This window comes from Leptopilina boulardi, unplaced genomic scaffold, assembly GCF_019393585.1.
Source record: "Leptopilina boulardi isolate dan_hultmark-lab unplaced genomic scaffold, ZJU_Lbou_2.1 LbouV2_97, whole genome shotgun sequence".
In the NCBI taxonomy this organism is placed as follows: domain Eukaryota; kingdom Metazoa; phylum Arthropoda; class Insecta; order Hymenoptera; family Figitidae; genus Leptopilina; species Leptopilina boulardi.
In genome coordinates this window covers 545001-561282 of record NW_026138046.1, presented here as the reverse complement: position 1 = coordinate 561282, position 16282 = coordinate 545001, and the positions used below count along the sequence as shown (strand labels likewise).

Here is a 16282-nt window from a genome sequence, read left to right as displayed (position 1 = left end):
TGCTATTAAATATTAAGAAATTTCACAGCCAAATAATATATAAATATTATAATAGAAATTAAAAATATTAATAACAATTTTTTTGTATATACAATTGTATACAGTACAAAGTACTGTAAATAATTTATACAGTAAGTAATTATATACAGTAAATGTACTTACTGTACAAAGTAAAAAAGTAATTACCGTATAATATAATAAAAATACATACTTTATAATTTACTTAAGGTAAAAAATAATAATTGTACTTTCTGTATATAGTAGTATTTTATACTGTAAGTACTTAGTACAGTAAATATTGTAAGTAATTTATACTGAAAGTACTCAATTATGTAAGTACTGGCAGTAATACTTTAAATACTCAATACTGGCAGTACTTCAATACTTTGAATACTCAATACTGTAAGTACTTTAATACTTTAAGTACTAATACTATAAGTACTTTAATACTTTAAGTACTAATACTATAAGTACTTTAATACTTTAAGTACTAATACTGTAAGTAATTTAGTACTTTAAATACTAATACTGTAAGTACTTTAATAGTTTAAGTACTAATACTGCAAGTACTTTAATACTGTAAGTACTAATTCTGTAAGTGCTTTATACTGTAAGTATTGTTAGTACTTTATACTGTAAGTACTTTAATACTTTAAGTACTAATGTTGAGTGTACTTTAGTACTTTCAGTACTAATACTATAAGTACTTTAATACTTCAAGTACTCAATTCTGTAAGTACTTTTGGTATTTCATACTGTTAGTACTAAAAGTACTTTAGATACTTTATACTGTAAGTACTTACAGTACTTTAAGTTCTCAATACTTTAATTACTGAAGGTATTGTAAGTACTGTAAGTACTGACTGTACTAAAACTATTGAAAGTATTGAAAGTACCGTAAGTACTCAATACTGTAAGTACTTATTTATACAGTAAGTACTGTATAGGTACTTTTTTGCATTAAGTATTTCATATAAAAATATATTTTTTTAAATTTTTGACGAATCGTTCATAAAAAAAGAGTATCAAATATAAATAAAAAAATGAAAGTGAGAGTGAAAGAGAAAGAAGTGAGATTGACAGTTTCATATACACATATATATGAGGAAATTTGACGTGACTAATAATAGCAGTTAGCAAAAGGCGACAAAAGCGTGTTAAACGCATCAAAACAAGAGGCATGATATGCTCACGCAAAAAGAGACAGTATAGTTAAAAAGAGAGAGAGAGAGAGAGAGAGAGAGGGAAAGAGAGAGGGGGGGGGAGTAAAAGAGAATGACGTCATCTGTCATTAATGTTCACTCGTTGAACCAGTGAAAACCGCACTGTTATTACAAACACCAACGTGTTTTTAACTTGGTCTCTTTATTTTCACACACATCAAATATGCCTGAGTTCCAAACCCTCGCGCAACTTTTTTTTTCCTCCATGTTTTGCCTTCCACCGGAATTCACACTTCTATCACTTCATCGCTTTTATTTTTTTTTTGTTTTTTTTTTGGGTTAAATGTGTATATTTAGCCTTACGTAATATAGGAATCATTTTTCTACTGTATAAAGTATTTACAGTACTTACAGTCTAAAATACTTACAGTATAAAGTGTCTGTAGTAATAGTTGAAGCACTGACTGTATAAGTACTAAAAGTACTTAATATGTAAAGTACTTAAAGTATTTAATGTAAAAAATATTTAAAATACTTACAGTATAAAGTATTTATAGTACTTTAAGTACTTACAGTATAAAGTATTTATAGTACTTTAAGAACTTACTGTATAAATTATTCACTGCATAAAGCACTTTAAGTTCTTACTATAAAATGTATTTACAGTACTTTCTGTATAATGTACTTATAGTACTTATAGCTCGACTTATAGTATTTATAGTATTTATAGTACTTATAGTACTATACTAAGTATTTTAATACTTATAGTACTTATAGTATTTTAATACTTATAGTACTTGTAGTATTTATAGTATTTATAGTACCTATAGTACTTATAGTACTCATAGTACTTATAGTATTATAGTTCTTATAGTACAAATAGTACTTACAGTACTTATAGTACCTATAGTACAAATAGTACTTACAGTACTTATAGTACCTATAGTACCTATAGTACTTACAGTACTTATAGTACTTACAGTACTTATAGCACCTATAGTACTTACAGTAATTATAGTACCTATAGTACAAATAGTACTTACAGTACTTATAGTACTCATAGTACTTACAGCACTTACAGTACTTATAGTACAAATAGTACTTACAGTACTTATAGTACCAATAGTACTTACAGTACTTATAGTACCTATAGTGCTTATAGTGCAAATAGTACTTACAGTACTTATAGTACCTATAGTCCTTGCAGTACTTATAGTACTTATAGTGCTTATAGTACAAATAGTACTTACAGTACTTATAGTACCAATAGTAGTTACAGTACTTATAGTACCTATAGTACTTAAAATACTTATAGTACCTATAGTACTTATAGTACGCATAGTACTTATAGTACTCATAATACCTATAGTACTTATAGTACTTATAGTACTTATTGTACTTACTGTAAAAATTACCCATAGTACTTACTGTACTATAAATTAACAGTATGTTAATAATAAATATAAAAATAAATAAAGAAATAAATAAATATAAATATAAAAATAATAATGTATCATTTATTTTGAGTGCCTTTATTTTGTCATTAAGAAGTTTGAGTTCAAGTGCAGACGGAATCTTGAATGAAACAAAAAAAAATTTCTTTTTTTGTAAGGAAAGAAGGAGAGAGAGAAAGAGAGAGGGAGACAGAAAGATAGATAAAAATGTACCACATGGCCGAGAGTGAGTTAAGAAAATGTGCCACTGATTCGTTGTCGGAGACTATGTTTTATTACGGAAATCATAAAATTAAGAAGATTAAAAGGAAAAAAAAGAAGAGAAGTGTTGAGACTTCAAAAAAAAAAGAGACTAATTTCATGACAATTAGGTACATTTCTTTCTTCTCTCTTTTTTTTATCTCAGAAATATACTTAAGGCTAATTTGATTTTCCAATAATGTTTTCTCGCAATCTCTTTCTTTTTCTCTCATAATCAGTATGTCTGTCTGTCCGTTTGTCTTTTTTCTTTCTCTCTCTCTCTCTCTCAAAAAAAAAAAAAAACAAAAAAATATTCAAGTGATCATTAAAATGTCACTATTAACTTTTTTTTGTAATCTTTCACGACTAATAGAAAATTGTTGAAAAATGTTTTCTATTTTTTTTGTACTATACAAAAAAAAAATACAAAACATTTATTATTATTTTTGGTTCTTAATGTTCAATTATAATGGTATACTTATTATTATTACTATTAAAGAAAAAAAAATTAAAACAAAAAAAGTGATAAATTAACTATTAAAAAAATATAAAAAAAATATTATTTCTACTGTAATTTAATTATTTTTATTTAATTATTATTGTTAAAATAAAAATAATAATAATAATAATAATAATTAATAATAATAATAATAATAATAATAATAGTCAAAATAATGAAAATATACATAAGACGGAATTTACAAATGAAAACAACGTTAAAATACATTATTATTATTATTATTATTATTATTATTATTATTATTGTTATAACATTGTTGCAAATTATTATTTAATGCACAATAAATATCACACGTAGTTAGTGTCGGAATGAAGGAAACAGTATATATATATATATATATAGGTAAATATAGTAAAACTAATCGACAGAAAACTGGTTTTTCCCTATACAGAGAGAAATACACGTTTGTCTATATTTTTTATATATATATACTTTAACTGATTACAAATCTCGTTCATAGAAAATTTTTTTTTTCTTAATATATTTATTTTTTCATATTGTAACGGAAACCCATGAATAGATTTACAAAAAAGGAACGAATAAACAATTTTTAAAAGAATTTAAGGAAAAAAAAATTGATCAAAAATACAAAAACAATGGATCATATAAAATATAAAAAAGAGTCAAAAGTTCACAAAAAAAACGGACAGTCAGAAAAGAAGCTGCGAAAGAAGAAAAAAGTGCCAAAAGTATAAAAAGTATAATGGACAAAAAGTGAAAGAAACATTTATAAGAAAGAAAAATTGTCAGAAGTATAAAAAAAGAACGGAATTATGGTTATAAACAAGGGTTAAAAGTACAAAAAAGGACGGACAGAAAGTCAAAAGGAGAGTCAGAAAATAGAAAAAGGCCAAAAGTGCAAAAATTACGGACGGAAAGTCATAAAAATGGCCGAAAATGCTGGAAGTACAGACGAAAAGTCATAAAGTAGAATCAGAAGTACAGAAACTCGGACATACAGTCAGATAAAGAGACAGAAAATAAAAAAAAGGTCAGATGTACAAAAAGTGCGGACGGAAAGTCAAAAGGAGAGTCAGAAAATAGAAAAAGGCCAGAAGTACAAAAATTACGGACGGAAAGTCATAAAAATGGCCGAAAGTACAGACATAAAGTCATAAAGAAGAGTCAGAAGTACAGAAACTCGGACATACAGTCAGATAAAGAGTCAAAAAATTGAAAAAAGGTCAGATGTACAAAAAGTGCGGACGGAAAGTCATAAGGAAGTGTCTTATGTACAAAAAGACGGACAGAAAGTCAAGACGAGAGTCAGAAAATAGAAAAAGGCCAAAAGTGCAAAAATTACGGACGGAAAGTCATAAAAATGGCAGAAAGTGCATAAAGTACAGACGGAAAGTCATAAAGAAGAGTCAGAACTACAGAAAGTCGGACATACAGTAAGGTAAAGAGTCAGAAAGTAGAAAAAAAGGTCAGATGTACAAAAAGTGCGAACGGAAAGTAATAAGGAAGTGTCTTATGTACAAAAAGACGGACAGAAAGTCAAAACAATGCAAGAGTCAGAAAATAGAAAAATGCCGAAATTGCACAAATTACGGACGGAAAGTCATAAAAATGGCCGAAAGTACAGAAAATACATACGTGAAGTCATAAGTAGAGTCAGAAGTACTGAAACTTGGATATACAGTCAGATAAAGAGTCAGAAAATACAAAAAAAAGGTCAGATATTTCCAAAAAGTGCGGACAAAAAGTCATAAGGAAGTGTCTTATGTACAAAAAGACAGACAGACAGTTGGACTAAGGGTCAGAAAATAGGAGGAAAAAAGGTCAGAAAAACAAAATGACGGACCAACAGTCATACAAATGGTTAGAAGTACAAAAAATCACGGACGGAAAGTCATAAATAAGAGTTAAAAGTACAAACGGACAGACAGACATTTAAATAAAAAGACACAAAGTAGAAAAAAAATTATGGCAGAAATACAGAAAGGCAGGAAAAAAATTTTAGATTTACATAATAACACGGACAGGCAGTCAGACAGAAAGCCATAAAAAAGAAATAAAAAGTCGTTACAAGTCCAAAAAGGACAGGCAGAAAGTTAGAAAAACAGTCACAGAAATGGAATAAAAAGGTCAGAAATAGGAAAAAAAGTATGGTCAGAAAATAATAAAAAGTAATAAAAGTCGGACAGAAAGTGTCAGACAGACGGAAACTTAGAAAAAACAGTTATAAAAACAAAACAAAAGGGTCGGAAATTACAGAAAAGTACGGTCAGAAAGTAATAAAAATGAATAAAAGTCGGACAGAAAGTGTCAGACAGACGGAAACTTAGATAAAACAGTTATAAAAACAAAAAAAGGGTCAGAAATTACAAAAAGGTACGGTCAGAAAGTAATAAAAATGAATAAAAGTCGGACAGACGGAAACTTAGAAAAAACAGTTATAAAAACAAAAAAGGGTCAGAAATTACAAAAAAGTACGGTCAGAAAGTAATAAAAATGAATAAAAGTCGGACAGACGGAAACTTAGAAAAAACAGTTATAAAAACAAAACAAAAGGGTCGGAAATTACAGAAAAGTACGGTCAGAAAGTAATAAAAATGAATAAAAGTCGGACAGAAAGTGTCAGATAGATGGAAACTTAGAAAAAACAGTTATAAAAACAAAAAAGGGTCAGAAATTACAAAAAGGTACGGTCAGAAAGTAATAAAAATGAATAAAAGTCGGACAGACGGAAACTTAGAAAAAACAGTTATAAAAACAAAAAAGGGTCAGAAAATACAAAAAAGTACGGTCAGAAAGTAATAAAAATGAATAAAAGTCGGACAGACGGAAACTTAGAAAAAACAGTTATAAAAACAAAAAAGGGTCAGAAATTACAAAAAAGTACGGTCAGAAAGTAATAAAAATGAATAAAAGTCGGACAGAAAGTGTCAGATAGATGGAAACTTAGAAAAAACAGTTATAAAAACAAAAAAAGGGTCAGAAATTACAAAAAAGTACGGTCAGAAAGTAATAAAAATGAATAAAAGTCGGACAGAAAGTGTCAGACAGACGGAAACTTAGAAAAAACAGTTTAAAAAACAAAAAACGGTCAGAAATTATAAAAAAGTACGGTCAGAAAGTAATAAAAGTCGGACAGAAAGTGTCAGACAGACGGAAACTTAGAAAAAACAATTATAAAAACAAAAAAGGGTCAGAAATTACAAAAAAGTACGGTCAGAAAGTAATAAAAATGAATAAAAGTCGGACAGAAAGTGTCAGATAGATGGAAACTTAGAAAAAACAGTTATAAAAACAAAAAAAGGGTCAGAAATTACAAAAAAGTACGGTCAGAAAATAATAAAAAATTGAATTTAAAAAAAAAAAATTTTTTTTGTTAGTGTTTGGAATATAACATATGATCTCCCTGTATTGAAATATGACATATATATATATATATATATAGAAAAAGAACGTGTCTCTCTTATGACGATATAATATACTATGTTAAAAGACAGGATCACAAATGTCCTTGCAAATTGCAGGATCCTTGCCCCTTGTACAGAATATTGCGTCATGTGGTTGATTTCACCTATCGTTCCTCTTTTTTCCTCTCTCTCTCTCGCGCGCGCCGTCGCCCCTCCCCCTCCCTCATTCCAACTTTGACGACATATATTTTTTTAAAAAATATTTATATGCACTTTTCTATACTTATTTCTTCATTTGAATAAATGTTTTACTTTGCGTTTGAAAAAAAACTAGTGTAGATATTTACCTGTTTCGTTATGTTATTAATATTTTTTTTTTTTTTTTTTTTTTTTTAACAACATTCTGTCATTCATGCACTTTATTAAAGTGCAATTAATTATTGCCATTCAGATCTTTATAATGTAATAATATATATATATATATTTTTTATATTTTATAAAACAAATTTTATAACAGTATTTGTAATTGTTGACAAATTTAATTATATGTATATATATTTTTTTGGACACTTTTTTTTATTCTTTTGGTTGTATTTTTTTTTATTTCCTTTGGTTATTTTTTATTTTAGTTATTATTTATTTTAATTATTATTAAATTTAGTTATTTTTTATTTTAGTTACTATTTATTTTAATCATTATTTATTTTAGTTGATAATTATTTTAGTTATTTTTTATTTTAGTTATTATTTATTTTAATTATTTTAGTTATTTTTTATTTTAGTTAATAATTATTTTAATTATTTTTCATTTTAGTTATTATTTATTTTAGTTATTTTAGTTATTATTTATTTTAGTTATTTTTTATTTTAGTTATTATTAATTATTTTAGTTACTATTTATTTTTGGTATTTTTTATTTTAGTTATTATTAATTATTTTAGTCACTATTTATTTTTGGTATTTTTTATTTTAGTTACTATTTATTTTAATTATTATTTATTTTAGTTTATAATTATTTTAGTTATTTTTTATTTTAGTTATTTTTTATTTTAGTTATTATTTATTTTAGTTATTTATTTTAGTTATTTTTAATTAGTATCTATTTTATTTTTAAATTTTTATTTTTTATGTATTTTTATTTGCAATTTTGTTTTATTTATTATTTTATTTATTTTATTCTTATTTATTCTATTAGGTATCTATTTTTTTTTATTTATCAATTTAGATGTATTTTTGTTTATTTATTTTATTGTCTATTTTTTATTAATTTTTATTAATTTTTAATTTTATTATTAATTTTTCCTTTTTATTTTATTAATTTTATTCCTTTTTGCATTTTACTTTATTTTTATATATTTTCTTCAAAGTTAACTTAAAATATTACACGGAAAAAAATCAATGAGTATATGGAGAATCGAACCCAAGTTCAACGCACACAAATTGAAAGCGCTAACCAATACACCACAAACGACAGATATTTTAAAAAGAAATTTTCTCACATTTTGAATGATTATTTCTCTAGTGTAATTTTTTTCCTTTTTTTTTACCAAATTAAATGCGAATTTAATTTTAAGAAAAATATTATACAAAAATGGAGTAAAAAAAAATGCAAAAAATAAAAATAAATAAATAACAAAATAAATAAATAATAAAATACATATATAAATAATAAGGTAAATAAATAATAAAATATATAATTAAAAATTCAATACTAAAAATAAAGAAATAATAAAATAAAAAAAAAAATTCGAAACTAAAATTATTAAATAATTAATTAAATAAATAAAATTTCGAAATTAAATATAAATTAATTTTTAAAAATAAATAAAAAAAAATTGAAAAAAAAATAAAATAAAAGAAATAAAAAAATTTTTATTTAATATTAAATGAAAATTATTATTTATTATTAATATTTTTATTTATTTATTTATTAAATAACTAACACGCGTGGATTTTGCCTTCTTATATATTGAAGCAACGTAACGATATTTCTCATCTCGCGGCACAAGCTAATTGATCTTTCCAGCGCGCTTGAACCCGATAATTATCATTTACATATTATATATGCGATCGTGTATTACCGGGAGCCAGAAACAGCAGCCGGCACATGTACACGTCCAATACTATATATATATACAATATTCGCGGTGCTCGTTCCCTCGTTAGTGTTCTCTTAAAACCCTTAATCAGAGACGAAGTACTCCTCGAGATAGAGAGAGAGAGAGAGACCTTATAGGAAGAATGTAACCCACCTGTAAAGCGAAAAAGGCAAGATCTTAATCATCAAACAGATTTACAGATTTTTCGCTTCTTTCCACATTGACGTACTTTGTTTTCCATTTTTTTTTTTTTTTTATTTTTTTTTATTTTATCAAAACAGTTTATTTATTTGTATTATTTTTTATTTTTTTTTCCCATATATAAAAATTAATAGGGTCAGTTGGGGTAAATGGAAACAAGAGGTTTTGGAGCTTAATTTACAAATTTAAAATTAAGTTCAAAAATCAATATTTTAACCTTAGATCACCTGTAAGGTAATTAGTATTTTTACTATTTATATTTCTATAATTTATATTATTAATTTCTATTTTTTTATTATTTATTTTTAATTCTATTTTTATTATTATTAATTTCTATTTTTTTATTATTTATTTTTAATTCTATTATTATTATTATTATTATTATTATTATTATTATTATTATTTTGTAAAAAACTATTAAGCCAAGAAAGTAAAATAATTTTGCAAAAATTTCGATTAAAATTCATTAAGTTTTAATCGTTTTATAATTGTTTTTGTAATATTAAGTGACAATTGGCGTGCGAGCATCAAATGGCTCACTTGGTTAAGGCGCCTAATTTTCTGTACCTAAGCGCGCTCACCTCGTAGTCGGGTTCGAATCCCGCTGCAATCTTTTTTTTTTTTTTTTTTAATTTTATTAACCCGATGTATTTACTAATTTATTTGTCTCATTCTTTTTTTGTTTTAAAAATAATTCTTTTTATCTTTATTATTATTATTATTATTATTATTATTATTATTATTATTATTATTATTTTGCGCAAAGGGTAAAAGTGGAAATCTAGAAAATTGTTATTATTATTCTCATTATTTTGCGCAAAGGGTAACAGTGGAAATCTAGAAAATTGTTATTATTATTATTATGATTATTTTGTAAAAAACTATTAAGCCAAGAATGAAGAATAATTTTGCAAAATTTTCGATTAAAATTCATTAAGTTTTAATCGTTTTATAATTGTTTTTGTAATATTAACTAATAATTGGCGTGCGAGCATCAAATGGCTCACTTAGTTAAGGCGCCTAATTTTCTGTACCTAAGCGCGCTCACCTAGTAATCGGGTTCGAATCCCCTATCAATTCTTTTTTTTTTTTTTTAATTTTATTAACTCAATGTATTTACTGATTTATTTGTCTCCTTTTTTCTGTTTTAAAAATAATTCTCTTTATTATTATTATTATTATTATTATTATTATTATTTTGCGCAAAGGGTAAAAGTGGAAATCTGGAAATTTTTTATTATTATTATTGAAATATTTTTTTATTTATTTAATAAAAAATAATTTATTTAGTTATTGTTTAAAATGAAAGAAAAAAAAATTTTTTTTCACATTATTTTATTTATTATATTTTAATTAATTTTTTTTTTTTTTTTAATTTTTAGGTGACGATCAATATCGTGGAGCGGGCGGAAGTAGTAGCGGAAGTCCTCCCGCAAGTCTTCTCGTTGTACCTCAACCTTTGACTGTTAAACCCTCACATCCATCACATCTGAATCCACATCTTGGAGGACCACATAATCATCCTCCGCGAAAATACCAATGCAAAATGTGCCCTCAGGTGAGTGGAAAAAAAAATTTTTTATTTATTTATTTATTTTTTTTATTTATTTATTATTTAGTAATTATAATTATTAATACATTAATAATTTAGTAATTATTATTACTATTTAATAAGAAATATTAATTATTTAATAATTATAATTATAACCATTTAATTATTTAATAATTATTTTTGTCAGTTTTTAAAATTAAAATTTTATATTTAGAATTTGAAATTTTTTTTTTTTTTTTTTTTTTCATTTGCAACAAAAACTATAGAAAGAGAATTAAAAAAAAATTTATAATTTAATATTTAAATTATACAAAAATTTTATAGATTATAAATTATTTTGGAAAAAAAAACAATTTTCAAACTTTTAACGGGCAAAAAAAAAAAAAATTTCCGAAAGGATTAGGCGTTAATCCCTGAATATAAATATATATATATATTTTTTTTTCACTAAAATATATAAGCATGGGAAAGTCCCTGCGACAAAAAGTGCAATAAAATTCGTTTTTAAAGAAAAATACTTTTACCTATGTTTTGAAGAAAGATGGGTTATAAAATATGATGAAAAGATAATATGGGGCGCACAACGAGAAAATGACAAAAATTGCTACCGATGAGTCCTCAAGTGCAATAAATATAAAAAAAAAAAAAAAAAAAAAAAAAAAATTGTTAAAAGCAATAAACGTGCCATTTCTTTTTCATTTTTCATTTTTGGGGATCCGTTATTGAAAAATAACCCGTACATTTTTATAGCAGGGAATTTTTTTTTAACCCTTTTTTTTTTACTCACTTTTTGGCCCGTTTCTATACTAAATTTTTTGAGAAATTATATGGAAGCACAGACATACAAATGGACAGATGGAAAAAAAAATTTTTTTTTTTAAAGTAATATTTTTTATTTTCTCTTTTCTTTAAGGGGATAATAATTATTTTCAAAATGAATTTAAATTAAAATCAATTTTTATTTTTTAGGGGAAAATATTTATTTTCAAATGAATTAAAATGAAAATCAATTCAAAAAAAAAAATAAATAAATAAAGTCGTCGCTTAAGTTCTATAATTTGAATTTAAGACAGAATTTAATTTTAGTCGTCGCTGAATTTAAGTCGAAATTTAAATTAAGTAATCGTTGAAATTAATTTAGAATTTAATTTCAATTATCGGTGAATTGAAATTAATTTTTTTTTTTTCAAATTAAGTCGTCACACTTAATTATCAACAAGCAATTTTAATTAAAATTATTTTTAAAAATAGTTTGAAAATTTTGAAACTCATTTTTTTTATGCGCAATAGATCCTTTTTTTTGGATTATTTCTATGCGCACACAAAAAACTTTCAATTATTATTAACATTGTACAAAGTAGATTTTTTCAAAAAAAAAATTATTTCCCTTGTCTTATGTGCTGTAGATCATTACAAGTGTTTCCTATGCGCAGTAGATCAGTACAATTGTTTACTATGCGCAGTAGATCCTATATCAAATATTTATCATGCGCCGTTGTTTATTCTTTTTAGTTATTTTGATGTGCAATAAATCGTTTAAAAAAAAAATTCTCATGCGCAGTAGATCATTACAAGTGTTTTTATGCGCAGTAGATCAGTACAATTATTTACTATGCGCAGTAGATCCTATCAAATATTTATTATGTATCGTTTGATTATTCTCTTTTAGTTACTTTTATGTGCAATAAATTGTTAAAAAAAAAATTTCTCATGCGCAGTAGATCATTACAAGTGTTTTCTATGCGCAATAGATCAGTACCAGTGTTTTATATGCGCAGTAAATCATTTTTCAATTAATTTTACACATAAAAAAATATTTAAAATTTATTTCCTCACGGAGAATAGTATTTTTCTATTATGTTCAATGTCTTTTTTTTTGTATGCGCAGTAGATCTTTTTTTTTTGTTGTTTCCATGTGCAGTAGATCTTTATGAATTATTTTTATGTAATTAGGATATTTTTTTTTTTGTTATTTTCATGCGTAGTAAATTAGTTTTCGATTATTTCCATACGTATAGTATATTTTTCAACTTGTCCCATGCGCAATAGATCAATTTCGACCGTTTTCATGCGCAGTAGATCGTTTTCAATTGTTTTCATGCGCAGAATGTAATTTTTCTATATTTTGCCGTTAAATTTCATGCGCAGTAGATCATTTTTCACCGTTTTCATGCGCAGAGGGTATTTTTTCACATTTTACAGTCAAGTTTCATGCGCAGTAGATCGTTTTCGATTGTTTTCATGCGCAGAGGGTATTTTTTCACATTTTACAGTTAAATTTCATGCGCAGTAGATCATTTTTGACCGTTTTCATGCGTAAAGGGTATTTTTTCACATTTTACAGTTAAGTTTCATGCGCATTAAATCATTTTCTATTGTTTTCATGCGCAGTAGATTATTTTCGACTGTTTTCATGCGCAGACGGTATTTTTCCATATTTGCCAGTTAACTTACAATGCGCATTAGATCATTTTTGACCATTTTGTATGCGCAGATGGTATTTTTCAGTTCTGTTTCATGCGCAGTAGATCATTTTCGATCATTTTCATGCGCACAATGTATTTTTTACAATTTTTTCTATGCGCAAAAGTGATTTTTCAATTCTTTGAATAATTAAATCAACAATTTTCACCTTTCAACTAGCGTAATAAATAAGAAAAAAAAATTGTCAAAAAATAATAAGTTTATTTGAATACTAAACAAACGTGTAAAATCTTCATACAATGTTAAAATGAAAACTTATTACTGTTTGTAGAAAAATAAGAAATAAAACGAAACGAAGCACGTCACATCCTTTTCTCTCTCTCTCTCTCTCTCTGTTTTTTCTCAATGGCTCATCTCACTTTGCTCTTAGCTTCATGGCAATATTATTCCGCGAATTCCAAGCAACACGCAGTTAACTAGATCTTTTCTCTCTCTCTCTCTCACTGTGGTTTCCTCAAGTTCGCGGGAGTGAAACACTGTGACAAGAGAGAGAGAGAGAGAGAGAGAGAGAGAGAGAGAGAGAGAGAGAGAGAGAGAGAGAGAGATCAATCGTACAAGAAAGTGAAGACAAAAAAAAGGTGGGGGGAAGGTTAAAGATATAATAATCTATAGAAATTGAAAAGAGATAGAGTATATAGAGGAAGAGAGAAAGATTTTCTTGAAAGAAACTGCATGGACCGCGACGTGATGATATAAAAGGGGGAGGGGGTACGGTGGTTGCCAAGGGAGTAGCTCTGATGAAGCTAGTGGAACGAGAGTGAGGATAAATGATGAAGATACAGGGCAAAAATGGGAGAATGGTAGCAAAGGGGAAAGGAAGGGAAGGGGGGGTGAGAAAGACAGGATGCTGTGCCGTCACGGTAGACTAGCCTCCGGACTTGAATCCTTGGGGTCCCTCTCTGGCTATCGCGCGCTACATTTCTTCCTTCACTCTTCTTCGATTCATTCACCCTATTTCTCTCTCTCTCTCTCTCTCTCATAATTCTCTCTTTCTCTCTCTTTTTCTCTCCTGTTTCTATTAAAAAATTTCGTCTCTCTCTCTCTCTCTCTCTCTCTCTCTCTCTCTTTTGTTTCTATTTAAAAAATTCAGTTTTTTTTCTCTCTCGCGACAAAAGAATATAAATTCTCCAAAAATCGGTTTTTTCAACAAAAAAAAAAAAAAAAAAAAAAAAAAAAAAAACAAACCAAAACAAAAAATTGCAATTAACACACGTGACTTTTTTTTTCTTAAAAAAAAAAAAAAATTCTTAACGCTTTACAGAAATCGGTTAACGTCATTTTTTTTTTTTTTTCTTTATAATTTCTACATACATATATATACATATAATACGAGTAAAATAAATGACTTTCCCGATTAAAAATTTTCTCACACTCTTTTGAGAGTCTGCGGAATCACGGTTAAATATTTTTTTTTTTTTTTTTTTTTTTTTGTTCCAAAAAGAAGAGGAAGAAGAGAGAAAAAAAAAGTTCCGATTTTCCCCGGATCGAAGTTAATTAAACGGTGCAATTAATCCGTGACTGCGTTCTCGTTTCGAAAAATTTTTCGGGTTCTTAATTACCAAGGAAATGAGTATAGTATATATACGTGACTAATATGTTACTAATGTTATAAAATATAAAGTATATATATATATATTTATATATATATAACACAATGTGGGTGAACAAACGTTAAAAGGCGATAAAAATTGTGGGAAAAAAAATTTTAACCTTGAAAATGTACAATAAAATAATAATAATAATAATAATAATAATATTTTGAATTTATCACTCGGAAGCACTTAATAATAATAATAATCAAAATAATAATAATAATAATAATAATAATAATAATAATAATAATTAATAGTAATAATAATAATAATTAATAATAATAATCATAGTAATAATTTTAAAATGTACCTCACACTCCCTCAAGAAAAAAATCGCCTTTTTTCAATATTTTAAAAACCAAAAAAAAAAAAAATTAATTTATAAATAAAAGAAAAATAATTATCAAATGAAAAGTAAAATAATAATAATAATAATAATAATAATAACAATAATAATAATACTAATAATAATAATACTAATAATAACAACAATAATAATAATAATAATAATAATAATACTAATAATAATAATAATAATAATAATAATCAACAACAAGTCTTTTTTAAATTATTACCAACCATGAGGGGGAGGATGAAGGGAGGAGGGGGGGGGAGCTAGAAACTGGTCCTAAATTTTTCTTACCTGATTTTTTGGGACCGCAAAAAAAAAGGGGAGCAATCACATTGGGCACTTAGAGTAGAATGGGGAGGGGGGGGGGTGAGGGATTAGCACGAGACGAGAACCTTTTGCTTATAGATATATATATATATATATATGTATTACAATACTAGAATCGACCTAAAGAAAAGTGGTTGTTGAATGGTTTGTGTTTTACAACAGTGGCAGAAAACGAAAATCAGTGGCTTCGACCTTTCTTTTCTCTCTCTCTCTATCTCTCTCTCTCTTTTTCTATCTCCGTTAACAATTTGCCAAAAAGAAATGGTGTGCGAGTGTTTATTTTATCTCTCACTTTGAGAGCGATTTACCTCTTCATATTGTACCTACCATATATATATATATTTCTTTTTATCTCTCTCCCTCAATTATTGTCCGTCCTTCTGTTTGTCTGTCTTACAATTTATATATTATATTTATATTTTCAATTTTCTTACAATTATTTATATTGATACAGTAAAAATAGAAAGAAAAAAAAAACAATTTTTACATTATAAATTTCACTTAACATAAAAAATTTTTGTGTAATTATAATTGTATTGGTAGGTATATGCGCAGTAGATCTCTCTTTTATTTTAATAAAATTATATAAAATGTAAACAATTTTTTTTTTTTTTTTTTTTTTTTGGTAAAATATAAATAATTCTACTATGTAAAGTATGTCACTTGTATATGCGCAGTAGATCATTTTTTTATATGCGTAGTAGATAATTTTTTTTTGTTATATATGCGATAGATTTTTTTAATATGCGCAGTAGATTATTATTTTTGGGTACTTCTATATACATACTTTTTTCAAATTATTCTTATGCGCAGTAGATCATTACAAAATATTTCCTATGCGCAGTTGATCGTATCATGCGCACTACATAATTTTTCAATTATTTTCATAGCGAAGAAAAAAATTTATAATTTAATAATTACTTATAAAGAATA

The 16282-nt window shown here is 25.8% G+C and overlaps 1 protein-coding gene across 4 annotated transcripts in view; it reads left to right on the top strand.

Annotated features, from left to right (window-relative positions):
* The window catches only part of LOC127290941 (zinc finger protein rotund-like), a 403126-nt gene that overhangs the window by 285496 nt on the left and 101348 nt on the right, over positions 1–16282 (top strand). For all 4 annotated transcript variants that reach the window (XM_051319788.1, XM_051319787.1, XM_051319786.1 and 1 more), the window contains one exon: positions 10425–10600. In XM_051319788.1, the coding sequence (XP_051175745.1) occupies positions 10425–10600 (176 nt within the window). The remainder of the gene's footprint in view (positions 1–10424; positions 10601–16282) is intronic.